At 53.3% G+C, this 27,874-nt stretch overlaps 2 protein-coding genes and 1 long non-coding RNA gene across 3 annotated transcripts in view; 1 reads left to right on the top strand and 2 right to left on the bottom strand.

The window, feature by feature from the left end:
- The window catches only part of LOC115516856 (cholesterol 24-hydroxylase), a 32,353-nt gene extending 11,425 nt beyond the window's left edge, over window positions 1-20,928 (bottom strand). Inside the window, exons 1-7 of the mRNA XM_030319945.1 lie at window positions 20,761-20,928; window positions 13,594-13,674; window positions 12,970-13,051; window positions 7,036-7,109; window positions 6,472-6,558; window positions 1,238-1,376; window positions 442-552 (exon numbers count right to left, since the gene is read on the bottom strand). Of these exons, the coding sequence (XP_030175805.1) occupies window positions 442-552; window positions 1,238-1,376; window positions 6,472-6,558; window positions 7,036-7,109; window positions 12,970-13,051; window positions 13,594-13,674; window positions 20,761-20,882 (696 nt within the window). The 5' untranslated portion in view covers window positions 20,883-20,928. The remainder of the gene's footprint in view (window positions 1-441; window positions 553-1,237; window positions 1,377-6,471; window positions 6,559-7,035; window positions 7,110-12,969; window positions 13,052-13,593; window positions 13,675-20,760) is intronic.
- On the top strand, window positions 17,294-17,927 carry LOC116738107. Its single transcript, XR_004343718.1, has 2 exons — window positions 17,294-17,348; window positions 17,767-17,927. It is a non-coding gene; the product is annotated as an uncharacterized LOC116738107 (long non-coding RNA).
- Window positions 20,929-23,331: 2,403 nt separating the features above from the next.
- The window catches only part of HHIPL1 (HHIP like 1), a 30,401-nt gene continuing 25,858 nt past the window's right edge, over window positions 23,332-27,874 (bottom strand). The window contains exon 9 of the mRNA XM_030319944.1: window positions 23,332-27,486. Coding sequence (XP_030175804.1) covers window positions 26,951-27,486 — 536 coding nt within the window. The 3' untranslated portion in view covers window positions 23,332-26,950. The remainder of the gene's footprint in view (window positions 27,487-27,874) is intronic.

Genomic DNA, 27,874 nt, shown 5'->3' with positions numbered 1-27,874 from the left:
AAAGGGCCCTGGGCATCTGTCTGGGAATCCATTCGAGTACCACCTTTCTCCCTTCTCCCTCCTTCATGCCTGGAACAAGGAAGTGATGGCTGGAGCTGCCGCAGCCATCTTATAACAATGAGGTGATGTGCTGGGGACAGTGGAACAGAAAGCTAGAAAATTCCACAAACATCTGACATTGTGGCGCTATGGCAGCCATCCTGGATTGCCTGCCTCAGGGTCATTTTACGTGAGAGAAAGACGGACTCCTGATTTACTCAAACCACCTTGAGTTTGAGTCTCTCCTTGCGGCGATCTACGCAGATCCTAACTGATGCGGAAGTCACTTGGGTCACACCGGAACTCCAAACCCATTCTGGAAAAAGGTCCCTGGAGGGGGTGCTCTGGCAAATTAGCACAGAGCTATGGTGGCTGGTCCTCGGAGGGGTGTGGAGATGTTACCTTCGCCAGAGTGTTTCGAGATGCAGTGATGCCCTCCAGGATCAGTTTCACCTTCCGGGACAGAGGCTTCTGGGCGCCCAGCAGCATGCCTGTCTCCATCCCAAAAGCTGCCTGGGGGAGAGAGGGGGCCGAGGTCATCCCTGGGGGGGGGGGTGGGAAGACTGGAAGACCCAGCACGGAGCCTGGGGCCGTTCAGCTAGAGACCCAGGCGGCATGGGCCCTGACCCACGACGACTCCAACCCCGTGGGATGCGGTGACGACTACGGGGCACACAGTAGCCACCCCACCACCCTTGGCTTCCTTCCACGACAAAATGCATTTGCCCTGAAATGCAGCCTTCCTTGGTGGCCCCTCTGCACCCAGCCTCCCAGTGAGCTGTAGAGCGACAATGACTCACTGTGCCTGCACTCCAGCTGCCGGGGCTGCCTAACCGTGCTGGGGGTCCCTGAGCCACCACCGAGCCTGCCAGGTGCAGAGCCAAGCCAGACCCAGGGCAGGCTCGGAGGGGGAGGTAGGCTTCGAGCCGGGAGCCAGGCAGCCCTGACCCAATCCTGCTCCTGCCACTGACCAGACACAGGCCGGTCCCCACACCTTTCGGCGTCCGGTGTCTGGAGAGTGCATTCGTTGCTGTGGTCTCGAATGTTCGAGGAGACAGGGGGCTCCCCACCCAGAGAAGGGGCCGATGCTGGGGGAGCAGGAGGGAGGGCGAGCGCAAGGAAAGGGAAGACAGAGGGAGAGCAGTGGTGGGCCCCGGGTGGCACCGCCCCCTCCCGGGGCCCGCCGTGCTCCGGTCACCTTGGCCAGGATGTCCATGGTGGTGCAGGTCAGCATGTCCTGCATGGACACCGGGGTCTGTCCATCCGCCTTGGCCTCCAGAATCTCCACCAGCTGCTCTGCCTTCTCGTTGAACGTTTCCATCAAGCTGACCAGGGAGCTGGGGAAACAGCACAGCTGTCAGGGGCCTCCAGGACCAGCCCAGTCATCCCGCGGCCCCTCTATGTGGGGGGACCAGTGGGCAGAGTGGAGGTGGCCGTCCCTTGAGGCCTGGCTCCCAGGTTGGGGTTGCAGTCATCAAACCAAGCCCTGGGGCTTCGCCATCCCCCTCAGGACGAACGCTGTCCCTTTGCCTTTGCCTGGATGGTTCCACGGGTCGTTTGCCACGGGGCCCCTCAACTCTGACCTCCATTGATCGTGGCAGTGGAGGGACTCCAGGCGACACAGCGTGGGAAGGGAAGAGAGGCCTCTGGGCGCCCCCTGCAGCTCAGGACGGGCTCACTGGGGTCCCAGCCGTGGACCCCTCTGCTCGCACCGCCCACTCTCCTCACCTGCCCTGTCCCGGTCGCCACCTGCAGCCTGCTTTCCCATTTCATTCCCTGTCCCTGAGCAATCACAGCCCCCAACTCTGCGTGGAAATGAGTCCTCGGACCCAGAATTCCCTACCCACAGCACTCCTGGCCCGGGGACAGCTACCCCGGCTCGTCACCCGAACACAGAGCCTAGGGAGAAGTATGGAAGGACACGCTCCAAATTCACAAGAGATGGTGACCCCGAGGAAGGGAGAGAAGGGAGGTTGTTTCTTGGTGCATTACGTGTTTCTGAGCTTTTACTAAGGAAACCTGTTGCTTTTGTAATCAGAAGTGATTTTTGATGTTACCAATCTGGGTAAAGGGTAGGGGGTGTTCTTTCTTTTTTTTTTTTAATTTTTTTTTAACGTTTATTTACTTTTGAGACAGAGAGAGACAGAGCATGAACGGGGGAGGGTCAGAGAGAGAGGGAGACACAGAATCCGAAGCAGGCTCCAGGCTCTGAGCTGTCAGCACAGAGCCCCACGCGGGGCTCAAACCCGCGAACCGTGAGATCATCACCTGAGCTGAAGTCGGACACTTAACCGACTGAGCCACCCAGGCACCCCTTTCTTTTTGTAATTGTTTTTAAGTGTATTTATTTATTTTGAGACAGAGAGCACGAGCTTGGGCAGGGGAGGGGCAGAGAGAGAATCCCAAGCAGGCTCCGTGCTGTCAGCGCAGAGCCCAACATGGGACTCGATCTCACGAACCGCGAGATCATAACCTGAGCCAAAACCAAGAGTCAGATGCTTAACTGACGGAACCACCCAGACGCCCCTCTTTGTCCTATTCTTATTCTTGAAACTTATTCAGAAATTTGAAATGGTTTCCAAATAAGAGGTTCTTAGAGAAAATGGGAGGAAGGGGAATTTTTAATCAGGAAAGAAAATCGCTCTTCATTGCCCGTCCACCAGTCCTGCCCTGGCTCCCGGCTCTGTGGGGCCCCAGCATCCTTGCTCACTGCTGCCCAGCCCCCACCCAGCCACCTGCAGGGTTCACCCTCGGCGGCCTCTACTGAAGGCACCACTCTGCTCCAGTCCCTTGCCAACTGAAAACACTCCAAAGCACCTGTCACTCTGAACAGTGTGGGGAACATCCTTACGTGGACACAGAGGGAGTTTGTCACGTTGATGCCCACCTGCAGCTCTGTCTCCTGTTACCATGGCCTTTTAGCGCCTCCGCAGCACAACGTTCCTTCCCACCTCAGGGTCTTTGCACATGCTGTCCCCTCTGCTGGGGGTCTCTGTCCTCCCACCCTCCATCCCTAGGCCCTGTTACTACTCGCACACCTGCCCGCTCTCCAGATGGATACTCGAAAGCCACTTTCCCAGGAAAATGTCTCTTAAAGCCTCAAGTAGCCCCTATACGTGCTTCCGTAGCTAGTCGACTTCTCCAGGACACTTACATGGTTTTGCAAGTATATATTTATACGTGAGATTATTTGTAGTTGTCTTTTTTTAAAAGGTTGACTGTTTGGGTGGCGCATGGCTGACTGTCACACTAACACTGAATCTCTTGTGGACGTGACAGATATAAAATGTTGGGCTGGAGTGTTTGTAGTACGGTAAAATCCCAACCCCCTTGTTTTGTTTGTTTTGTTTTGTTTTGTTTTTATTGAAATGGTTGAGACCAACGCCTTCCAGTAAAAGTAGTAATCTAGAAAAGCAGAAACTGGCAATTTATGGTCATGATTTTATTAAGAGTATATGATGATGTTCTGCGTAGATACTGGCTGGAGAGGACACTCACCAGAGGGTTCTATTTTCTCACCGGTGAAGGCGGATTCACCAAGAACTCTACCACGGTCACAAACACAACCAAGCGGGCTCCCAGAGCTTCTTCATACAACTTTGTGAACATTGCCTTTCTAATAAAACAGCCATCTCTTAGATGATTACCTTATTGTGAGACACAAATAAAAATGTGTGGTGACATCAGCCCAACAGCGTGAACATACTTGATGCCATGGACTGTGCACATGAAAATGAGCCAGACGGTATGTGTATCTTAACACAACTTAAAAATTTTTAAATAAAAACGCCTACAAAAGCTCTTAATAAAACACAAAGTGCTGTTCGAATGTGAGGTCCTACGTGCTGGGGATGGTTCACCAAGACAGTGATGCTGGTATTAATGTCATGACCGCTGCAGGAAGTCAGCTGGTTAGAATCTATAGCCTCAAAGCTTCCTGCGGGCAGCAGCTATATCACCTTGGCTGGTTCTTGTAACCCTGGCTCTTGGCACAAGAATGTATTAATTGAAGGCCTCTTTCTAGTCTGCTCCTCCTCATTCTCACTCCTGGCAACTTTCCAGTGAGGACAAGACTATCCCAATTCATTATTTCATTCATATTTTCATTCACGCTATGGACTTCCCGGAGAGCTCACAAAGGGCCAGGCGCTGTGCTGAGCGCAGGAGTCCAGGGACAGGGTGCGTCTTCTGCCTTCTGCCCGCAGTCTGGTGGCGAAGGTGGGCTGAATGAGAATCATTGCAGTGGGTGTGACAGGATCCATGCTGGAGGCATAAACTCAGCCTCAGAGGATCAGGGACCACGGCTCCCTAACAGTGACATCTTAGCTGGGTATCAAAGGAGTCACAGGAATTTTGCAGGGGAGCACACAAGGCAGAGAGAAAGGCAAGGACATATGCAGAGATGCCAGAAAGAGCCCAGATGTCCCAAAAGATGGAGGAAAGAGGGTACAAAGACTGGAAGGGTCTGGAGGCCAGACTGGGGGTGGGTGAAATCTGACCTTCATCTTTCATGTGATAGGGAGCCTTTGAAGGCTTCAGGATAGGAAAGTGATGTGAATTTTAGCAAGATCTCCCCAGGGGCGGTGAGGTGGATGCATTGGAGGAGGTAGGGAGGCCAGGGAGGTTGTGATGAAAGTCTACGCGATTATGTATATATAGTCAGATATAGTCAACCACAGATTATGCACTAACTAGTAACTTAAGGGTGGAAAAACCTGGAGGACGCTGTCTCTGACAAGTGAGTGAAGTTAACATCTCCTGCAATGAGGCAGGTCAACAACGCAGGTCTCCTAATATGATGCCCTGAGGACACAACACCACTTCTGTGCCATTCACGCCAAAAAGGCATAACCTGAGACACACAAAATTGATGGATGTTCTACAAAACTGGCCTGTAACCTTAAAATCAGGGAAGTCAGGGAAAGACAAAGATCTGTTCCAGAACAAAGGAGGCTTATGAGATGTGGGAACTAAGTGTAACCTGTGATCCGGGGTTGGACCTTAGACAAGGAAAAAAATAGCTATAATGACAAGGACAATGACAAGACTCAAATGCGGATTGTAGATTAGATAACTGTATTGATGTTAAATCTTCTCATTTTGATAATTGACATCCAAAATAATGTCCACGTTTTTAGGAAATAAGTATTTAAGGGAAGGAATCACAATGTCTCTAACTTGCTCTCAAATGGTTTTAAAAGTACACTATATTAAAAAATTGTAAATATACACACACACACAAAGAATGATAAATATGTTTATATATGCACATCCAGAAGAAATGATAAAACAAATGGTGATTTAAACAATAAACAATAAGCGAACCTGGGTAAAAGATATACAGAAGTAGCTTAGACTGTTCTGGAAATTTTTCTGTAAATTTGAAATTATATCCAACTAAAAGATAACCTTCCTCAAAATGTTAAGCACGGAGTTCCCCTATGACCTGGCAATCCCATCCCTAGGTATGTACACACTCAAGAGAAGTGAAAACATACATATACACAAAAGCTTGTACACAAATGTTCATGGCAGCATTATTTGAAACAGCCAAGATTGGAAACATCGCAAATGTCTACCAACTGATGAATAGACAAGCAAAATGTGGTACGTCCATACAATGGAATTTCATTTGGCAATTTAAAAAGTGAAGTTCTGAAAGAGGCTTTAGCATGGATGAACCTTGAAAACCTTCTCTCTGAGTGAGAGAAGACAGACACAAAAGAAATGTCGTATGAGTCCATTTACAAGAAATGTCTGGAATACGAAAATCCATAGAAATGAAAAATAAATTAATGGTCACCCAGGGCTGAGCCCATTGAGGGGAAATGGGGAGTGCCTGATTTTTGGGGTGATGAACATGTTCTAAATTTGACTGTGGTGATGGTTGTTCCATTTTGTGGATAAGTAGGTAAAACATATGTTATAAAAACCCCATCTCAATAAAAGTTATTTAGGGGCACCTGTGTGGCTCAGTCAGTTGAACACCTGATTTTGGCTCAGGTCATGATCTTGCAGTTTGTGAGTTTGAGCCCCATATGGGGGCTGTGTCAGCCGGGAGCCCACTTCAGATCCTCTGTCTCCCTCACTCTCTGCCCCTCCCCCACTCATATCATACTCTCTCTCTCTCTCTCTCTCAAAAATAAATAAATAAATAAATAAAAAGTTATTTAAAAAATAAAATGTTACTAACAATGAGAACGCTAATAAGGAAAATAAAAAGCCAGAGGAGGAGTGATGAGGTCTGAGCAGGGAAGTTCTTGGGGGGAAAAAGACCCCATCCCCAGGCATCAGTGTTACTCAGCCCTTGATGGCTAGCCCTTTGTCCCCCCAGCAGCCTGCCTGGCTCTCCCCTCTAACTTCAGCCTGGGCGAGGCCCCCTCCGGTGAAGACCTTCGTCTTCCCAAGACCCGCCATCTTGGATACACTCACCTGCGGCTGAAGGCTAAGTCCATGACCCTGCGTTGCTTGTGCCAGCGCTCATAGTCACATTCTGACACCAAACCTTGGCCAAACAGTCTGGGGGAGACAAATGCTTGATGTGAGAAACAGGAAGGGACAGGGGGACCGATGGCTTGATGGGGACAGGGTCAGCTTTGGGGATGATGGAAATATTCCGGAACTACACAGTGGTGATGGTTACACCACATTGTGAATGGACCAAATGCCACTGAATTGTAACTCCAATGTGGTTAAAATGAAGAATTTTGTGAATTTTACCAAAAATAAAAAATAAAAGAAATACAAAAGAAATGGGGGTGATCATGTGCACCAACCTTGCAACCCCCACACTCCCGCCTGCTATCCACAGGGGAAAGAGGAGAAGGGAGGTGATAATGACGAGAGCAGCAGCCACCATTTATGGGGCACCTGTGATGTGACTGATAGCCAGGGCCTTGGTCTTCATGCTACACCCAATGCCCTGGTCCCCGTGGGCTGTCTGCTTGCAGCCAGAGGCATTCCTGGCCTCTCCCCCAGCCCCTCGGCAGGCCTTACCTCTCACCAAACACGGTCTGGATTGCGTGGTACATCTTGGAGTCCTTGTTGTACTTGGTTGACATCAGGAACTTCTAAACATCCCCAAAAAGCCAACGTGAGCTCATGTACCCATGAGACGAAGCAAAGGATTCAGCAGTTTTCTGGACTCTTGTGAAACACGCCCCCAACAATCACCACTGACCGGGTGCCAGCTGTGGTGTGAACACCTCATTCCGTGCAATCCCACCTAACCTTCCAGAAGTCCTGTCTTCAAGCAATAGCATCTTGCTTGGGGGTGAGGAAAGTGGGGCAGAGAGGGGTGAAGTGATATTCCTGTGGCCACTCAGCTGGAGTGGCGTTGTGGGGGGTCCTCACTTCCATGTCCATGCACAGATCTTGTACCGCACCACCTTCTAAAGCAGTGAGAACAAGAAAATGCAGGTGCTGCTCGGAAACCAGAATAGGGAAGGGGAGAAGCCCGGAGGAGGGCTTCTGGGACACAGGAGAGACACTTGGCACAGGTTCAGGGGTTGTTAGTGCCAACCCAGCCATGGAAGCCAAGGAGGGCTTCCTGGAGGAAGGACCAACTTGCCTCGCCACAAGCCGGATGGTAGCAATAATAACATTAGCTGATGGCTCTTGAGCCAGCATAGCCCAGGGGTTAACAGCTCAGACCGTGGAGTCAGCTGGCTTGAATTTGGATCTGGGCTCACCATCTTGGCTTTGCCCTGGACTCACTTCATGACCACAGGCAAGTTACTCTGGGGAGGTTGCTGCAAAGGGTAAATTTGTTCTACATGAAAAGTGCTGAGAAAAGTGCCTGGCACACAGCACGTGCCCCGTAAATGTCAGGTGCACAACAGCACCTGTAGCTCATTTAGTGCTCGGTCAATCCTAAGATGTGGGTGCTGTGTTTATGCTCATCTTACATATGATGGAGAAACTGAGATTTAAAACTAGCCCAAGGTCACACACATGGTGAATGGTGGGAACGGGATTTGAATCCCAGCAATTTGCCATGGCAGAGAGGGAAGAGAAGGGGGAAGCCCAGGCCACTTGCTGCATTCAGGCAAAATGAGAGGTAGGGATGGGCATGAGCGGGGGCTGGATCCCAGAGGCCGCCTTCTGGCACCCTGAGCTTCATCCTGTGGGCACTGGGAAGCAGGAAGATGGTATTTCCATTGTACATTAATCCAGGGGCTTCTGGTATCTGGGAGCTTAGCTCAGGGGTCTAATATCAATTTTTTAGCTAAAAGGAACCCCCCAAAATGGCTGACCTTGGGGCATGAGCCACATCCTGAGAACCCCACCCCCACCCAAACACTGTCATTTGTAAACGAACTTTCCTCACTACCCATGCCTGCAGGCCCCATCCCCATGGCAGTAAAGACCCCCCTCCCAGGTCCCTCTCAAACATTCCTAAATTGTCCAAGGTCTGGACCAACCCTCCCAACCTAAAGTGAGGAGTCCCCACACTGAGGCACAGCAGCCTCAACACAGGCTCTAATCAGGTGCCCCCAAAGTCAAGGGTCCCCATGCCTGTTGTCCCTGGGGCTGGGGATCCTTTGAAGGCCCAGTGAGCTGAGCTCTGGGATGTGAGGAGTGCATGGGGGCACCCCCAGCACCTTCTCTGCTGTCCACACTGGCAGCACACTTCTGCCCACTAAGGGATAACTGCTGGGGACTTGTCCTCCTGCCATAAGTAATCAGAAAAATAGGCATAACACATGAAATGTCTGTTTTCAGACACTGAGCAACAGGAAGTGAAGGATTGTGAATCCTAAAAGAAGGAAAAGGAAAAAAAAAAAAAGATATGAGACCTATGACCGAAGATTACTCTAGCTTTCTGCAATTTCAGGATAAAGGCACTAAAAGATGAAACTCAAATATAGCCCCGTAGGCTTTCCAATTTGATGAGACAGATCAGAGTCCAGACATACAAGAGGAGGCTAGAACTTGTATGGCAGAGGACCTGAGGGGAGGGAGCCATGTAGAGAAAGAGCTCCTGTGCAGAAATCTGCATAGGGATCCCCTACATCTTTGAATGAATACCAGCCTGTGTACATGCACCATGGACACAAAGCTGAGTTAAAAACAACTTTTGGGACAAGGAGAATTACCGAGTAACTACAGGCTGAACAGTTCTCAGAGCTTACACAGGCCAAGAACTGTCCAAGTTCCCACTGGCCAGAGGTAAACTTCAGACATAAGCCCTTTATTAGCGGCCCCCAGAAGAAAGAGTCACTCCTTGGTAGTGAGGCTTAACTAGCTCTAGAGTAAAAGCCGACCCTAAATCAACCCTACAAAAGCCTCAAAGCAAACCTGGAAAGGATCAGACTGATCTACACAAATAACTTTACCATCTGCCAGAATGAATTCCAGCACTCTTTAAAGGAATAAAACAAAACTGAGAACTCAACAGTGTCCAGGGGCCAACATAAAATCACTAGACACGTCAAAGAGCAGAAAGATCTACCTATAACCAGGCTCAGAAATAATAGAGATGACGGAATTTGCAGAAAAGAACTTTAACACATTTATTATAAGTATTGCAAATGTGGTCAAGGAACCCACATATCCAGGAAGTGCAAAGACTCCTACATGGAATTAACAACAAGAAAAAGTACATGAAGGCAGATCATAATCAAATTTCTGAAACCAGTGATAAAGAGAAAACCTTAAAAGCAGACAGAGATAAAATAGTAGATTGATATAAGTCAAAGATTATACTATAAACCCTAGGACAACCACTAAGAGAGAAAGAAAGAGAGCCAATAATCAAATAGTGGAGATAAAGTGGAATACTAAAACATACTCAATCCAAAAGAAGGCAGGAAAGGCAGACAGGGGAACGAACAACAGGACAGAGGAAAAACAGCCACGTGGTAGATTTAAACCCAACCGTATCAATAATTACATTCAACGTAAATGACCTAAGCACTCCAGTTAAAAGGCAGAGATTGTCAGACAGTATAAAGCAACCAGACCAGACTATATGCTATCTATAGGAAACCCACTTTAAATCTAAAAACCCAGATAGGTTAAAAGTAAAAGGATGGTAAAAAGATATACCAAGCAACACTAAGCAGAAGATAGCTGGAGTGGCTGCATTAACACCAGGCAAAATATGCTTCAGGAAATGGAATATTACCAAGGATAAAGGGGACATTTCTAAAAATAAATCACACAGTTCATCACAAAGACATATTAATCCTAAATGTGTACACACCTAATAACAGAACTTCAAAATACATAAAGCAAAATCGGTACAACCTAAAGTAGAAATAGAAAAACCCATGATTGTGGTTGGAGAGTTCAACATTCCTCTCAGAATAATTGCTAGAACAAGTATGAAGAAAATTAGTGAGGACTTAAAAGATTCGAATAACACTATCAGCCAACTTGATCTAGTTGACATTTCTGAAATATTCCATTCAACAATTACAGAATATTCATTCTTTTGAAGTACTCATGGACATTCACCAAGATAGACCATGTGCTAGGTCGTCAAACAAGCTTCAATTTTTTTATGTGGATTGAAATCATGAAAAGTATTTCATCTGCCCTTACAGAATGAAATTAGAAATCAATAACAGAAAGATATTTGTAAATACCATAATATTTAGAAAGTGAACAATATGCATATAAATAATCCCTGATTCAAAGAAGAAATCACAAGGGAAGTTAGAAAATATTTTGAACTGAATGAAAAAAGAAGCACGACATATTGAAATGTGTGGTACATTTGTCCCTAAAGTAGTATTTACAAGGGAATGTATAGATTTAAATGCTTATATTAGAAAAGAAACAGGTCTAAAATCAATTTTCTAAACTCCCACCTTAAAAATTTGAACAAGAATAAATTAAACCCTAAACGAATAGAGCAAGGAAATAATAAAGAGCAGAAATCAATAAAGTAGAAAATGGACAAACAATGGAGAATTGCAATAAACCCAAAAGCTGGTTCTTTGAAAAGATAAATAAAATTGATAAACCTTTTGCTAGCTTGATTAAGAAAATGAAAGAAAGCCCAAATTATTTGTAGGAATGAAAGAAGGGATATCACCACAGATCCAGGAGACATGAAACAGGAAATCAATAAATATTATGGACAACTTGATACCAATAATTTTAATTAGATGAAATGGGCAAATTCCTTGAAAGACACAAATTACAGGGGCACCTGGATGGGTTCGGCTCAGGCCATGATCTCGCAGCTTTGTGGGTTTAAGCCCCTCATCTGGCTCTGCACTGACATCACAGAACCTGTCTGGGATTCTCTCTCTCTCCCTCTCTCTCTGTCCCTCCCCAACTTGAGCTGTCTCTGTCTCTAAATAAATAAATAAATAAATAAATAAATAAAGACATAAATTACCAAACCCAAGAAAAATAGCAACTCTGAATGGCCATAAATCAATTAAATAAATTGAGTAATTAAAACAAACAAAAAGCACTTCCATCAAAGAAAATGCCAGGCCCAGATGGCTCCACTGGTGAATCCTATCAAACATTAAAGGAAGGAATAACACCACCCCATAGAAACTCCTTCAGAAAATAGAGGAGAGGGGACATTTCCCAACTCATCTTGTGAAGCCTATTAATCTGATCCCCAAACAAGGCAAGTATAAAGACAAAAACTCTTAGCAGAAGATGAGCAAATTGTATCATGAGAGCTGGAATGCAAGGTTGGTTTAATACTTGAAAATTAATCCATGCAATGCATCATATTAATATATATTGTTCAACTTTTCTCATTGAGCGTCATGAAGGTCTTTGTGTATGGCTTTTGGTAGCATGCTTTAAAAATCTTAAAAAAATTTTGTTAATGTTTATTTATTATTTTGGAGAGAGAAAGAGAGAGAGAGAGAGAGAGAGCAGGAGAGGGGCAGAGAAAGAGGGAGCCACAGAATCCAAAACAGGTTCTAGGCTCCGAGCTGTCAGCACGGAGCCCAATGCGGGGCTCGAACCCACGAACCGTGAGATTGTAACCCCACAAGTCAGATGCTTAACCGACTGAGAGACCCACGTGCCCCTAAAAATCTTAAACTGTGTCTACACTTGAAATTAAGCTTTACAAAAAAAGTATTTGTTACATCCTTTTAGAGACACCATGGTTGTTCGGCTTTTCTCCTGGTCTGGACCCTAAGTTGCATCTTCTCCCTGTCATGCCAAGGCTCACTCTGCTGAGTACCCACTGTGAGAAAAAGAGCACCATCATTTATTGAGCAACTGCTGTGTGCCAGGCATGGGCTAGATGGCTCAAACATGCTATTTCGCCACCTGTAAGAGGCATCATCCCTATTTTACACATGAGGAAACTGAGGCCCAGAGTGGTGACAGAGCCCAGACTTGAGCCCATGTCAGCCAAGTCCAAGGTAAACGATCTGAGGGCCATTCTTAGTCCCCAAATCGCAGGCACCGCCCTCCACGTAGTCCAGACCAATCAGTGCTGACCGTCTCAGTTTCCTGATCTCTAAAATGGGGACTGATAACAGTCTCTACCCCCGTGAGGATTAAATGGGTTCATAATCAGGAAGTAAAGAAGTACATGTTTAAGTATCTTTTGCCCCTTTGCTTGTTAAATAAATATGTGTTGATATAAACATTTGTTAAGTGAATCAATTGATATTGAAATCTCATGGTAGCCCTGAGACAGAGGGGCTATGATCCCACCTCGAAGATGAAGGAACCAAGGCTAAGGGGGTGAGCTAGCTAAACATGTGCCCATCACTTGGGCAAAACTCCCAAACGGTGGGTGTTCAGAGAGAAAGATGCCACTGACTTTTGGATCCTTGGGAAATGAGCCCGAGTGCTGGTGACTCTGGGACATTTCTCTTACAGCCTCTGGGGTCGAGTTTTGTGCCCCCAACCCAGGGAAGGGAAGGGAAGGGAAGGGAAGGGAAGGGAAGGGAAGGGAAGGGCTCTCTCCAGAGAAACTGCTCTGCTTCCTACCTTGACCGACTCGGGGCTCGTGACGATGACTGAGGTTTTGTGGAAGACGTTGACCCGCACGACGGGTCCGTACTTCTTAGCCCTGGAAACCAAAATGACCCAGAGGAGGCTGTCAACGACCGGAGATGTGAATATCATCACCACCCAGCGGGAGGATCAGGGTGTCCCATCCCAGGAGGGGCTTAACACGGACTCACTGCCGAGTCACATCTCACACTGGGTCTCAGTTTTCAAACCCATGAAATAGGGTTGCTACACTCCTCCTTTGACCCAAAAGATTTTGCTGGGAATCAAGCGATATCGTGTCTTTGAAATGCTTTGGAAAGTGCGAAGCACCACCACGTACAAGGACTGTTACTGAGTCACACCCCCCACCCAGCTTACAGACAAGGACACTGAGGCTCAGAGTTTCTGATGTCTGGTCTCAGGTCACACAGCTGCCAAAGGCAGAGGTTGCCTTCTGAACCAGCCTCCTCTGCCTCTGCGCTCAGGGGAGGGACTTCGGGGGTGGGAGTGACCTGGCCGGGGAGGCAGGAGTGTGTGTGCTGGCCTGGGGAAGGGGTGGGGCTGCCCCATGAGGGACCTGGGCTGGAGTAAGGGCAACAAATGACAATTAGGACCCACCAATCCAAAAACACATCTTGGAGCATACGGCCACAAACCTCATCCTTTTTCCAAAAGTAGGGAAGGTGTCCTAGAAGGAAACTAGAAGAAACGGGAAACATTAAGATCACCCGAAGTCACCATTAAACAGTGCTCCCTTCCCCACAGGACCCTGTGAGGGCGGTCTTATTAGGCCCACTTTGCAGATGGGACGACTGAGGCCCGAGGAGGCACGGCACTGGCTCAGGGCACCCAGTGTAAGAATGCGGGCAGGATGCAAATACAGGTCTGGCGGGTTCCCTGGTGTGGAGGGGAGGGGTTGGCGTGTGGAAAGGGTCCCATAGTGCTGTGCCGAATTACCTGGAGACATCCCCTGAACACTGACTACATACATGCCGGGCGCCATGCTGGGCCTCATTCCATCTGTCCTCCCCCTACTGCCTGGAGGTAGGTCTGTTGTTAACCTGGCTTATAGGTAGGGCAGCTGAGGCTGGAGAGGTGGTCACCCGTCCATGGCTGCGCGGCTGGTACCAAGGCATCCCACGGTCCTTCTCACCACGGGATGGTTTGGTCACGCTAAGTCCGCCGTGGGTGGGTGATCAACAGAATGTCAACAAGTCTATCTGGCGTCACCTGGTGGCACGTTTGACAGGTGCTTCCTGTCTCCTGCACGGCTTATTCCAGTCAAGCTCACTCACGACCCCATCCAGAACGGGTGACAGAAACTACAGGTGGGGCTTTCCGAGTCGGGGAACTCACCTTCTCCTGGAGATAGAGAGTGAATTAACAAAGAAGAAGAAGAAGAAGAAGAAGAAGAAGAAGAAGAAGAAGAAGAAGAAGAGAAGAGAAAAGAAAAGAAAAGGAAAGGAAAAGAAGGAGAGTGATGGAAAAATCAGAGGGGGAGGTAATCAGAGCTGGGGATAGGAGTAGGTGGTGCCATTTTCTACAGGCAGGTCGGGAATGGCCCTTTAAGAAGGTAACATGGGACGCTTGGGTGGCTCAGTCAGTTAAGCATCCCACTCAGGTTATGATCTCGCGGTTCGTGGGTTCGAGCACCGCGTCGGGCTCTGTGCTGACAGCTCAGAGCCTGGAGCCTGCTTCGGATTCTGTCTCCCTTTCTCTCTGCCCCTCCCCAACGTGCGTGCGCGCGCGCTCTCTCTCTCTCTCTCTCAAAAATTGAATAAACACGAAAAAAAATTTTTTATAAAAAAAAGAAGGTAAACGTGAGCTGCAATAAATGAAGGACTAGCCTACCCAGGTACCTGGGGGAAGAGCGTTCCAGCAAAGGAGATAGCAGGTGCAAAGATCCTAAGGTAGGAATGTGCGTGATAAGTTCAAGGAACAGTGAGAAGGTGTTGTGGCTGGAGTAGAGTGAGGGAGATGTGATACACGATGGGGTCACCAAGGGAGGGGGCAGATCGCCAAGGGCCTTGCGGGCTGGTGTCAACACTGCTCTGACCTTGAAAAGCAGAGGGCCACCGGAGGGTCTTGAGCAGAGCAGAGACAGGGTCTGGTGGGTTTTCAATGGCTCCCTCTCACAGCTGCTGTGCTGGGAGTAAACGGGGTGGGTGGGAGGCAGGAGTGGAGGCAGGGGCACCAGCAAGGGGCTGGGGGAGGGGATAGGGCGCAGACCAGTGAGAAGCCGGGTTCCCAGGGCAGGTTGGAGGAGGAGCCAAGCAGACTTGCTGGGGGTGTGGACGAGGGTGGGAGGGTGGTGTCAGGCTGCCCCAAGGCTTCTGGCCTGATCCTTGGAAGGATGAGTGGAGCTGCCATGTCCTAAGGTGGGGAGGACCAAAGAGGGACTGGTTGCAGGGCAGCAGACCGAATCGTGCCCGCCTCTGCCCTCGTCCACGCAGCCAGGAAGGTTTGGGGGGGCAGCATGGAGACACTGCCTGGGGCTCCCGGCTCTGCCTGCAGGAAGGACGGCCAGGAGTTCCAGCTCAACACCCCCAGAGCAGCCCCCCACCAATGACCTTGCGCCCTGCACCTTGGTGGGGTCGGCTCTCAGCGCTCCCCCGGGGGGTTGCACCTCACTGGCCCCCCAGAGGTAATTTGCTTTATTGGCTTTTTTTATTGACCTCCTGTCTCTCTGCATTCCCAACTCCCACAGGGATCACCACCCAACCCCCCCAAACCACTTACATTTCTTTTTTTTCTCTCTCTTTTTTTTTAGAGCGAGAAAGACAGAGCATGAGCCAGGGAGGGGCAGAGAGAGAGGGAAAGACAGAATCCCAAGCAGGCTCATACCATCAGTGCAGAGCCCCACACGGGGCTCGAACCCACGAACCGCGAGATCATGACCCGAGTCAAAGTCGGACGCTCAACCGACTGAGCCACCCAGGGGCCCCCGTTTCAATTCTTGCCTCGGGATCAATGTCTGGGAACCAACCTGAGACAAGCGGACTAAATCCGGAGTCGGGCTTTGAACCTGGCAGGTTTGCAGAGGAAAGCACCAAGGGCAGCGTGTGAGGAAATGCTTGGAGCCAAGGCCAGAGATGTAAATGTGACAGTCCTCAGCTGAGAGGCAGCCCTTACAGCCCAGCAGCCGGATTAGACCACAAGGGGGTGAGTGTAGACAGACAAGGGACCCGAGGACTGAGCCAGGCAGCAAAGGGACAACCAGCCAGGGAGACTGAACAGAAGACACCAGAGGAGAGCCGAGGGGGAGTGGAGCGGGCAGCCTGCGAAGAAAGCAGGCCAAGGGGACAAGGGAGGGACTTGTCCAGGGTCAGGCAAGACGAGGGAGGACTGAAGGGCCACCGTGTGTGCGTGCGTGTGTGTGAGTGTGTGTAGCTACAGGGAGATCACTGGGACTTTGGTCAAAGCAGGGTGGGCTGATCGGGAGAGGTGGGTGCCAGAGCCCGATGGGGTGTTGGGCCCAAGACAGGAGGGGAGGGAGGGATGGGGACCCAAAACAGGCTTCTCAGGGGGACTCTTGAGGGGGTGCAGAGACAAGGGGGCGGCAGCTGGAGGGAACGAGAAGGGAAGAGAAGGGTGGTTGTTCTTTTACAACATGTTATATAAAAATGGGAATGATGCTGGAGAGAAGGAAAACTGATGACATGGGAGAGAAGGAGCCCCGCTGGGCAGGGTCGCTGAACCCAGGGGACGGCTCTCCTTGGCCGGGAGCACCTAGGTCCCAGTGGGAAGGGCGTGTGGGCCCGGGTGCAGGGAAGGGGGAGGCTGTGGTGGCAGAGCCCCGGAAGGAAGTTCTCTCAGGCTGTTCCATTTACCCAGGGAGGTAGGAGGTAGGAATCAAGCCTGAGAGTGGGGACAGAGGGGGAGGTGGCGGGGCCTGAGGAGAAGCGAGATCGCGTCAAGAGTGGGCGGGCAGATGCGGGAGGAAGGAGGGCAGTGTGGCCGCCCGGCAGCTGAGGCCCACTCAGGGTGAGTGGCTTTGAACTGACAATGCCCCACCTGCAGAAAGATGGCCTGTGGACATCACGCGCGCCTGGCTGTGTTTCCAGAATAACCTAGTAACCGTGGCCACTGCCGTAGCTGCGCACTTGGGGAGGATGTTCTGTTTGGAACACCTGAGCGATAGACCCTCTCCACCCCACCAGACCTGTCTGAGAGCCTCCGCCTTCAACGCTGGGGCCCAATGCCACTTGGGGAAGAAGGTGAGTGACACGTCAAGAAGGCCAAGGCGACAGAGAGGCGTGAGGTTCCCAGTGCCCGGCAAGAAAGGGGACTAAAACCCATTCCTTCCCATTCCTGCAGGGGGACACCGGGGAGGGAAAGGCAGAGCCGGAAGACCGGGCGTTGGAAACAAACAGGTAAGGGATGGTAGGATTGGGGGATGGTGGAATGCTGCGACTGGGGTGGGGGGCTGAGAGAAGTCCACCTGGCATGTCCCTGTCGGTAGGCGCGATAAGACAGAGCAGTCCAGGGAGAGAAAGGAGGGTGAAAACCCCCCTCCCCTGCCCGGTCCCTGGCACATGCCCTTTCCTGTAATGCTGCGGTTGGCACAGTGGGAATCAAGGTTCCCTGAGGACAGAGAACGTCTTGGATAATAAAGGAGAAGAGGTCATCCGGACAGCCCACGGTGAGGCCAGCCACAGGGATGAAGGGAGCCACATGACAGCTTGGGGTGTGGATGGGGGCCACTGCCGGGAGTGAGGGTGACGGGCCATGGCTGCCTCGCGCCAGTGGAATGGGGCGACGATGGCTCCAATTGGATGCACTGCCCAACAGAGCCGGCAAGGGGTCTCCACCATCGCCAGGAACCATCGGGCAATTTATTGAACAGACCTCACCTCTGGCAACTTGACAAGGAGGGAGCAGAGGAGGAAACCCGTGCCAGCCAGGAGTCATACTGGAAAAACCGTTCTAAAATAAAACCTGGAAGGGCGAGACTTTTTGTTGCCAAGTTTACATTCATCCCACGCTACCAGGAGCGCGGGGGGTTGATGGGAAAGTTGGGAACAGCAACAGAGAAATGAAGAAGCCACAAGTGTCTGTGTGGGATCTGAACGTGGGGTCGGAGTTTTCGGCTGTGACACGGATGGTTGCAGTAGGATGTTGTCTGTGGGGAGCTCCGGGAGGGCATCCTGGAGGAGAGGGCAGCCCGGTGACTCCTGCCGAATAAGGAGGAGGATGGGTGGGGGGTGGGGAAGCAGCTGCCCCTTGGAAGGCAGAGGGATCCTTGCCTGAAAGCTGGCAAAGCCTAGAAGCACTGAGGGGCAAACGTTACCACCAGAGACTCGACATGTACCCTTCTCAGCCAACCATGGTGTTGCCAGTCATGGTTTGAGGATCCAGGCGCTGAATACAAAAGCATCTGATCTGTGCCAGAAAGGGTTCCAGAACTCTCATTCAGTGCACTCTTAGATGTGACCACCAGACAACTGTTAATCCAAAATCTTTCTGCATATGTATCATTCAGTTCACCTCCTCAGAATAAAGAGCCCAACTATAATTATATAATTAAATATTATGTAATTAACCTCCTCCTACTCCTCCACCCGCCCACAGGTACCTGTAGGTCACACGTAGATTCTGCAGTGTAGGATTCAGGGGAGGATTCAGGCATAAAAAAGAGAGAAATACGGGCACGGGCTACTACATGGATAAACCTTGAAAACATTGTGCTAAATGAAAGAAGGCAGACACAAAAGGCCACATATCGTATGATTCCATTTATATGAAATGTCCAGAACAGGCAAATCTAGAGACAGAAAACAGATCCGTGGCTGCCTAGGGTTGGAGGTGGGGGTGAGGAGTGGGGGGAGGTGAGGAGTGACACCTAAGGGGTATTGGGTCTCTATTTGGGGTGATAAAAATGTTCCGGAACAAGACTGCACAACTCTGTCACTATCCCCAAAAGTACTGATTGTACACTTTAAAGGGGTAAATTTTAGGGCACCGTTTTATTTTGAAAACGCAATTAAGAAAAAATATATGGGAGAGGGGCAGAGAGGGGCGTGATTTCAGTTCTGCCTTCTCAAGACAAAGAGACCAGACCAGGTCTGCAGTGCTTGAAGCATTGGGGTTTACGTGAAGCCCAAATCATCACGAGACCCAGCAGAACAAACACAAAGCTCATTCAATCCCAAGCTGTCGATGGCCGATCGGGAAAACTTGAAAGGGTGACAGCGTCCCTAACAGGACGTGTAGGCGATTTCCACCATCCACTTTGACTCACTGTTCACCGAGTATCCATACGCACGTACCCGCTGCTGCTGTGCTAAGGTGTCAGGGACATGGCAGTGAACAAGACAGACACGGGCTTATGGGAGAGACAGACACTTAACAAGAGGTTGCACAAATAGTTGCCCAACAACTATTCCAACGTCATAGTTCCAATGACATGGAGTTTACAAAGTGAACATAATATATTCGAGCATGGAAGCAGGTGGGACCTCCCTGAGGAGTTAGCCTTCGAGCCACATCTGGAAGGTGAGGGGAAGAAGCATCTGGGTGGCGTGGAAGACAGAGCTGCTAAGCATAGGAAAAGGAAGAACCAGAGGTGGGTGAGGGCACCCGGAAAGACAGCCAGCCGGCAGGGAGAAATATCACCTCCCTGTGTCACCAGCCATAGAGATCTTTCCCGAACCCACCAAACAGGAATTCAGGCTTCTAATGCCAGGTCATCTGGCTTGTGCTGGAGGTGGACACCTTCCAGAATGTTCATGTCTTGAGGTTTTAAAAAGTGTATCTAATACCATTGTTCATTCATTCAGCAAGTATTTATTGAGCATCTGCAAAGTGCCAGGAGCCGGGCATACACAAGGGAACACACAGTACCCTGCCCTCCTAGGGCTCACATTCTAAAGGGGGGAGACAGACACAGTCAACAGGTGAGCAGACAGTCAACAAGTGAACAGAAGGCAACTTCGGGGGAGATGGCCGCATAAGAAGTTCGGGGCTAGGTGGGCTTTACACACAGTGGTGGATGGTCTCCAGCAAGACCCTGGAGGAGAAATCAGCTGCAGGAGGGGGGTTGCAGAAAGACTGGGGGCAGCAGTGAGCAAGCAAAGGGGGGGATGAGAACAGTACAGAGTGGGTTCTAAGAGCTCAGCAGGGGCCTTGCAGGCCATAGAGTGGACTTAATTTAGAATTCGATTTCCTTCTGCAGTGATGGGAAGCTTTTGGAGCAGAGGGATGACACATTTGATTTAGGCTTCAGAAAGGTAAGCTTCTGGTGGGAGGAGGTATGTGGGGGTGGGGGTGGGGGACAAGGATGGAATGGAAGTACTAAGGAGAAGCAAAAAGCATGTACCAGGACAGAAATACCAAGGGTAATGTGACCCAAGTATAACGTGATCCAATTCAGGTTGAGTGACCCCATTCAAAGTCCCAAAGTTACGAGGGCTCACTTTAGAGCCAAGGCTGACCTGGGTTTCAATCTAGGCTTACCAACTGTGTGACCTTGGGCAGATGACTTTGCCTCTGCGCGCCTCAGTCTCCTCGTCTGAACGATGGGGTAACAATAGCGCCTACCTAACAGGGTTGTCGCTGCCATCACGTTTGTGGGGCCCAGCAGAGCGCGGTGGGCGCGGACCAGCTGCTGCGGCTGTGAGTAATTTGTTACTAAGAATAGTTAGCGCCCCTCTCCCGGCCGCCGTCTCCAAGCGGCCACGCGCAACGGCGAGGCTGGACCCCCGGCCCCGACGCCGGCTTGGACGCGGCCCCCCGGCCCCCCATTCGAGCGCCCCATCCAGGCCCCCGCCCCCACCCCCCGCTCACCTGGGCCTCGGCGGCCCGGGGATGTGCTCGTAGCGGCTGCGAGCGCGGTGCACGAAGGTGCAGAAGAGGCCGAAGGCAACCAGGACGGCGCTGCCGAGCAGCAGCAGCAGCCCGGGGCTCATGGCTCCAGGGCAGGCCAGGCCTGGGTCGGGGCCGGGCACCGAGGGGGCGGGAGGCCGCGAGCCGACTCAGCTGTCAGCGCCGCGCCGCCTCGGCCCCAGGCCCGGCGCGACCCAGCACCGCCCACTCCCTCTCGGCTCCGCCCCTGCCGGCTCGACCCCTCCCAGGGCTCTCCGTCCCGGCCAACCACGTCTCCGCCACCCGCTCCAGCTCTCGGCGCCCGCCCCCGCCCCGCCCCTAGCTCCGCCCCAACCCCCCAACACCGCCCCCCCGCGCTCAGGCCCCGCCCAGAGCATGAGATCTTCTCCAATCACAATGCCGCTTCTGGCTCAGTCCCCCCACGCTCCGCCCTCTCCCCCCTTCTCCCCAGGCCCCGCCCCCAGCTCCTCGAGCTCTATCCTAGCAGCAGCTCCGCCCAGAACGCGTTGTCCTTGGCAACCCCGTTTCCTCCGCGCTTCCTGCCCCGGCGGCAGAGCAAGGTCCAGCTGGCTGTTTCCGCCCCCTAGGGCGCCTGCAAATAAACGCGTTCTCTGCGCGCGGTCCTAGGCCCCTTTCCTTCTCCCTGAAACCTCCCTGGGAACCCCATCCCAGACTCCAAACGTCCGTATTGCGCCGACTGTTCCCAAAACCTCTCTCTGGAACCCCCAACCCCCACAAGCTGGCTCCGCCTGCCTGGCGGGTCCACGCCTAGCGTCCCTGGTCTCCTCGCGGGGCCACGGGGCAGGTGGCGAGGACCCCGGGGACACGGGGAAGCTGTGTCAGCGACTGAAGAGCGCACAGCTGGACCAGAGTCTGCTCTCCCTGCGTCTTGGTGCCTCCAGGAAAAGCCAAGTCGGAGGCGCTGACCCCAGTCCGAAGGAGCCCGAGTTGGAGTGCGTGAAAGTCTGGGTGCGCAAGGTGGCCCCTCGAGAGAAAGCGAGAAATGTGCCCGCCGTGGCCAAAGGGTATTTCTGAAGTAATAACCGAAACTTCCCTCCCGTTTACGTAACCACCTTGTCTTCACCCGTCTGGGTGTCACAAATGCAGCCAGTTTTGTGCTTTTAGGTCTCATTCCTACGCTGGCGGGGGGGGGGCACCCAGAGTGGGAGCAGGGGATGGGAAGGGCCGGGTGTACACACTCCTGGTCCCGATAAAGCTCCAACGGGCTGGGGAGGAGGCACCCAAAGATGGACGCTGCCGAGTTCCTGAGAACGGGACATTCCCCTGCCTCATTCGTGGGCCAGTCCCGGAGAGGTGTGGGGGGCTGGAAACAGAAGGTCCGTGTACCTCCTTGCCAGGTGCAGCCAGGGACAGCCCCCACTACGGACAGAATTCTTCGGGGTGTGTGGGCTGCAGGGTGACGAAGAGGGCCACAGTTTAAGAGCTGGACCTAGAAGAGACAGGATTTCTGTCCCCAAACCACCGCAGCCTGGGCATCCCTCCTGGCGCAGGGAGCTGGGGAGCCGCACGCGTCTACGGTTAGGGGGTTAGGGCTGGGGCACGTTGGCCTGCCACCGCGCCCCCACGTGGCGGTGAGAAGCAGCCGCTGGCTGGCCCTGCTTGGAGCGGTGGATGGGGGTGGGCAGGTTATACAGCCCCTCTTGGGCTGTGAAAGCACCAGGGGTTGGGGGCAGTTTGGAGGGAGGGCTCCCAACAATTGTCTTTTGAGGACAATGCCAGGTCCTAAACTGCCCTAGGCACAGTCTGGGGTCTCACATGAGGCAGGCATAGGGAGAGCCTCAAGGTACATTTGTGAGCCTGTGCAGCTAGAGCTCAGGAGAGGCATGGGCGTTATTACTCTCTGGTGCATCACTCAACACCAGTAACCTCTGACTTAATGTGACTATGGCTCAACTGGCATTTCCGTCAATAGAGCACCCCTGTCCCTGACTCGGGCGAGTCAACAGTGTCCCCTCCCCATGTACCAAGTCCACTGCTGTCCCACTGCCATCTCATCCGATTCTCCCAGCTCTCCTGTGATCAGGCCACCCCAAAGCTCAGGTGGGTCTCAGACAGCACTGGGCAGGCAGCACTACAAACTGCCAGCAGAGGGCGCTGCCTGGAAGCATGTGGCCAACCACCTGGCCCTTCATTGGAAGGTTTGGACTGGGCTTTCCAGTATGGTAGCCACGGGCCACATGTGCCAATCCAGCCCGTGAAACATGGCTAGGCCACAGGCATCTGGGTGGCTCAGTCAGTTGAGTATTTGATTCTTGATTTCAGCTCAGGTCATGATCTCACGGCTTGTGGGATCAAGCCCCACGTCCAGCTCTGTGCTAACAGCGTGGAGCCTGCTTGGCATTCTCTTCTTTCTCTCTGCCCCCCCCCCCCCCCCCCCACACACACATGCTCTCTCCTTTCTCTCTCTCAAGATAAACAATAAACATAAAAAAAAAAACATGGCTAGTCCAAGTTAATATGTTCTGTGTGTGTAGACGCTGGGTTGATTGGATATAAAAAATGCTTTAAAAATCTCATTAATATTTTTATATTAACTGTTACATGATCATTTTTGAATATGCTGCATTAAAGAAAATATATTATTAAAATTCACTTCACCGATTTCGTTTTACTTTTTTAACATGGCTACTAGAAAATTTTAAATTATGGTTGCATAGTATTGGACAGCCCTGTAGACAGTGGTTCTCAAAGTATGGCCCCTAAGCCAGCAGCTTCAGCATCAGCCGGGGTCACAACGCAAATGCTCAGCCCCACTGAGATTTACGGAGTCAAGAACTCTGATGGGACCCCAGCAACCCGTGTTTTAACCAGCCCCACAAGTGTTTCTGCTCAAGTTTGAGAACGCCAGACAGGAAGTGGTTTCCCAGCGGGAATTGTTGAGGGAGGTGCAGGTCTGAAGTGGCTGTCCTCTGAACAGGAGACGAAGGCCCTGGCCTGGCTGGGGCTTGTGAGAGGGATGCAGGTCAACAAGGAACAAACGAGGCCCCATCAGGGGTGCTCAGCCACACCTGGAATGTCCCTGCAGCGTTGGGCTCCAGGGACTTGAGAACTAAGCTGTGTGATACTTGGGCTGTAGCAGCCCCTCTCTGGACCATGTTCCGAGAGAGCACTCTAACTGCCGACCCGATTAGAGGGGGTGATGGCAGAGGCTGATAGGGAACAGAGGGAGCCTTGACCCCTGGGGTCAGCCCTTATCCCAGAGACCAGGAGGACTCTGAGGCAGGAGCAAAGTCCCTGGGGACAGAGTCACTTGGGAACACCCCCTCCGCAGCCAGCTGTAGGCAGTGGAGTAAAAGGAGCACTGGACAGGGAGTTGGAACCCGGCTCTGCCTCTCTCTGGGCTTGTGTCCCCATCTGCACGATGCCAGGGGCCAAGGGGAGGTGGGGGAGACACTGAATTCAACGCTCTTTAGGCAGCAGCGTGACCGCCCCCAGAGCCCTACTGCCTGGTTTCTAACGTTGGCCGTATGACATTCGGCAAGTAACGAAGCCTCACTGGGCCTTGGTTTCCACATCTGTGCAATGGAAGGTGACCATAACACCCGCCTCGTAAAGTTAACATGAGGATCGAATGACTGAATATTAAGTAAAACTTTTAAACGGTGCCTGGCACATAGTAGGTGCTCAGCAAACGTCCGCCACCCACCCGTATTACTACTTAAGGAGCGGTGTGCCTGTGTCAACCTCCTTGCTGGGAGTCAGGCTGAAGCCTAAGCCTTGTTTGGAGCCTGAGGGGGTCCCGAGGTAGGGGACCGGAGGGGGGCAGCACCCCATCCAGAGGCGCGGAAGGGCCTGGGGCTGCGCCCAGTTGTCCCACAAACAACAGTGACACTCGGGGCCCCGCTGAGGGCTGGACCGCTCCACCACTTGCGGAAGGTACCAGGAGCCCCAGATGGTGGCACCAGGCTGCCCCTGCTGAGGTACAATGGGAGATGCCCCCCGTCACCTGCACCCCACTTCCCAGGCCACACCTGGTGGCATCCTGGCCTTCAGGCCTTGGAATGAAAAGGGGGCTCGACAGGGTGGGGAGGGGCAGAGTGTGGAGGAGCCCCAGGAAGAGGCTGCTTCGAGCCACCCGCCCCCAATTCCAGGCTTGGGGAAAAACAGCTCCGGTTGCCCAGCTGGGGAGGGCCATGGGGCCACCCTGCTCTGAGGGCCCCCCAGCTTCCCTGGGCTCTAGTCTCAGCTCAGCCCCATCTGGGACAGGCCTAAGACACTCAGCCCCCCAGGCTTGTTCGGCCTGAATAGTCCCCATGGGCCCTCCCAGCTCCTAGCACTGTTCGGAATGTCCCCACGACTGGGGAAGATGCCCGTCAGCCACCGCTGGGCAGTGGGAGGAGGCTGACGGCCCACGGCGGGCAGGAACACCCCTGGGCCAAGCTGCATGGCCCTCTGGCCTGGCAGCACTGGAGCCAGAGGGTGCAACGGTTACGGTACCAGCAGGTGCGAGAGCTAGGCTGCCTGTGCTCTCATCTGCCTTCTCCCCTCCCTGGCTGTGCGCCTCAGTTTCTCCACCCGTGAAGTGATGAGGAGAAGAGTGCCGTTCAAAGGCTCAAATGAGTTCACACATACTGTGCCATCCGGACAATGGTGCCCAGCACACGGGCCACACTCAACGGCAGGGGCAATGGTTTCCAGGCGGGGCTCAACAGGGCCAGGCAAGCGGCCAGGGCCCAGGGCCCTTGCCAACCCCACTCAAGGCAGAGGTATGAGGAGTCCCGGAGGTGACCCTGAGCTTTCGTGTGCTGTCCCGGATTCCGCACTCAGTGTCACGGAGCAGCCAGGAGGCGCGCCCCAGCCTTGCCTGTACCTTTTCCTCTGCTGGGCACAACCCCCCCTGGTGCCAGCTCAACTCTCGGGATAATGGGTGGACAGGTTGGGCTGGGATGACCCACCCAGAGCCCCAACAGGCCCTGACATGGGCTCTATCCTGTCCTCACTGCCCAGTGACCATCTGCTTGCTCTCTCTGCGCCCCCACCCCCCAACAGAGGCTATGCCCAACTATACTTGACAAGCCTTGACAGACCTGCATGGAGCGGCTGGGGGGGGAGGGGCTTAATGGGCAAAGGAACTTCCACCAGCCCCCCTCCTCCGTCCCCACCTCCAGATCCCAGGCAGCATGGATCAGAGAGAAGAGGCAGGAAGGGGGTTGTAAACAGTGACGTTGTTGGCACAGCTTCGGGTGACAGAGCATCAGTAGTCTTTCTGGACTCCTGGGGGGAACCGCTGGAGGAATCGGGGGTCCCTGGGATTTCACTGAGCCGTGTGGGGATGGGGATGACCGAAGTGGCTCCAGCGCCCCCGATACGGCCTTTAAAGTGGAGAATCCTGATGCCTCCCTCACTCGCTGGGGGCCGTGGTGCTTGGAGTGGCCAGATGGGTGGCTTCTGTCCCAGTGAGCACTGGAGAGTCAGGTCTCAGGGCCAGGGGACCCAGCACTGTCCCCAGAGCACCCACATAGACCCAGCATGACAATGAGGCCCAAGATGACCAGAAGGCTTCTCCCAGAGGTCATCCAGTACCCCCTCCCCAGGCGCTCACCTCCCCCTAGGCAGCCTGACCCTCACTCAGATGCCGTGGCCCACGGGTCAGCCCAGACCCATCGGTCTAATACCTTCCCTTGGCCCCACTGCCTTCCCGTTCTCTTCGGCACCTCTGACTGCTGGGCCACGGGTTCTCAGGCCATGCTCCAGATGGTCCAGGGCCTTCCACTCCAGCCCTGGGCAGGACAGGCCTGGTCCCCTCCCTCGGTCTGCCAGCTGTGCCTCTGTTAACTCGGCCAAGGGCCATGTCTGCTCTTGAAGAGTAGTAGCCCTCAGTGCTCAGGGTCCAGGGCCCGACTGTGTTCCTGCACACGCCTGAGATGTCTGGGAGTAAGGAAAGAACACCTGGGGCCCATGAGCACACAGACCCCAACATGCTGTGGCTTCTGGTCTGCAGAAGACACACGGGCAGGGACACAGAGTGCACACGAGCCCCGCACACACCTCACACGGGGCCGCGGGACGGCGTTACAGATGGGCCCCCTCCGCCTCCAGACTCGGGCGCGCACCCGGCGCGCTCAGGGCGGAGGAGCCCTGCCGGGCCCCGGCGGGAAGGAGGTGGCCTGGCCGGCCGGCAGGTGCTCGCCTACAGGTCAGGGTCCTCGTGGCTGCACACGACGCCCGCGTCCTCCTGGTGCCCGCAGTTGTGCGTGCCCACGGCGGCGTGCGTGCACTCCAGCAGGTTGCGCTCGCCGCCCGCGCAGCGCACGTCGTCCAGGAGGATGGGCAGCCCGTGGCCCTCGCCGAACTCCGCGCGCTTGGTGGCCCGCACGGCGTGCGCGAAGCCCAGCTGGCGGCACACGACGGCGGCGGCCTTGGTGTCCCAGGCGTCGTCGCACACGGTGCCCCAGCGGCCACCCGCGAACACCTCCACACGCCCGCGGCCGGGACTCAGGCCCGCGGGCCGCACCAGGCGCACGGCGCCGTTCGAGGGCGCGGGGTCAGCCGTGCCCGGTCGCCCCCGCCGCCGCCCGCCGCCCCTCCGGCCCCCCGGCCGCCGGGTGGGCCGGGCGGGCCGCGGGGTGGGCGCGGGCCGAGCGGCCGTGGGGCGGCTGCGGCGGGGCGCCTTGGTGGGTGCACGCGCTGTGGGCCGTGGGGTGCTCTCCTCCCTCCGGATGAACTCTGCGCAGAGGAAGAGCGTGCGGTCAGAGGGACTCCGGACGCCCACACCTCCCCCGCTCTCCACCCAGGAACGCAGACCGCCCCCCTCCACCCCTCACAAGGGGAAAATGTTCTCATTCTGCCCTCGGCTCTGACCCTGAGGATGGGGTACCTCTCGGAGGTGCCAGCCTGGAGCTGGGTGTGAGGTGCTTCTTCATTCTGTGCACACTAGCTGGCAGCTGGCTTACGCCAGTCTGCTACTGGGGTCTCCCCGCCTTGCCCTAGTCTTGGCCTTCTGGGAGTCTCTAGTCTGGGAGCAGGGACGCGGGACAGACCCTCACGCTGTTAACTCGTGAGCCCCGTGGAGGGGAAGGAGTGTCTGGGAGGGCTTCTCGGGCAAGTGACCCTT

The sequence above is a fragment of the Lynx canadensis genome, chromosome B3, assembly GCF_007474595.2.
Source record: "Lynx canadensis isolate LIC74 chromosome B3, mLynCan4.pri.v2, whole genome shotgun sequence".
Lineage (NCBI taxonomy): Eukaryota > Metazoa > Chordata > Mammalia > Carnivora > Felidae > Lynx > Lynx canadensis.
This window is presented reverse-complemented; position numbering and strand designations above follow the sequence as displayed.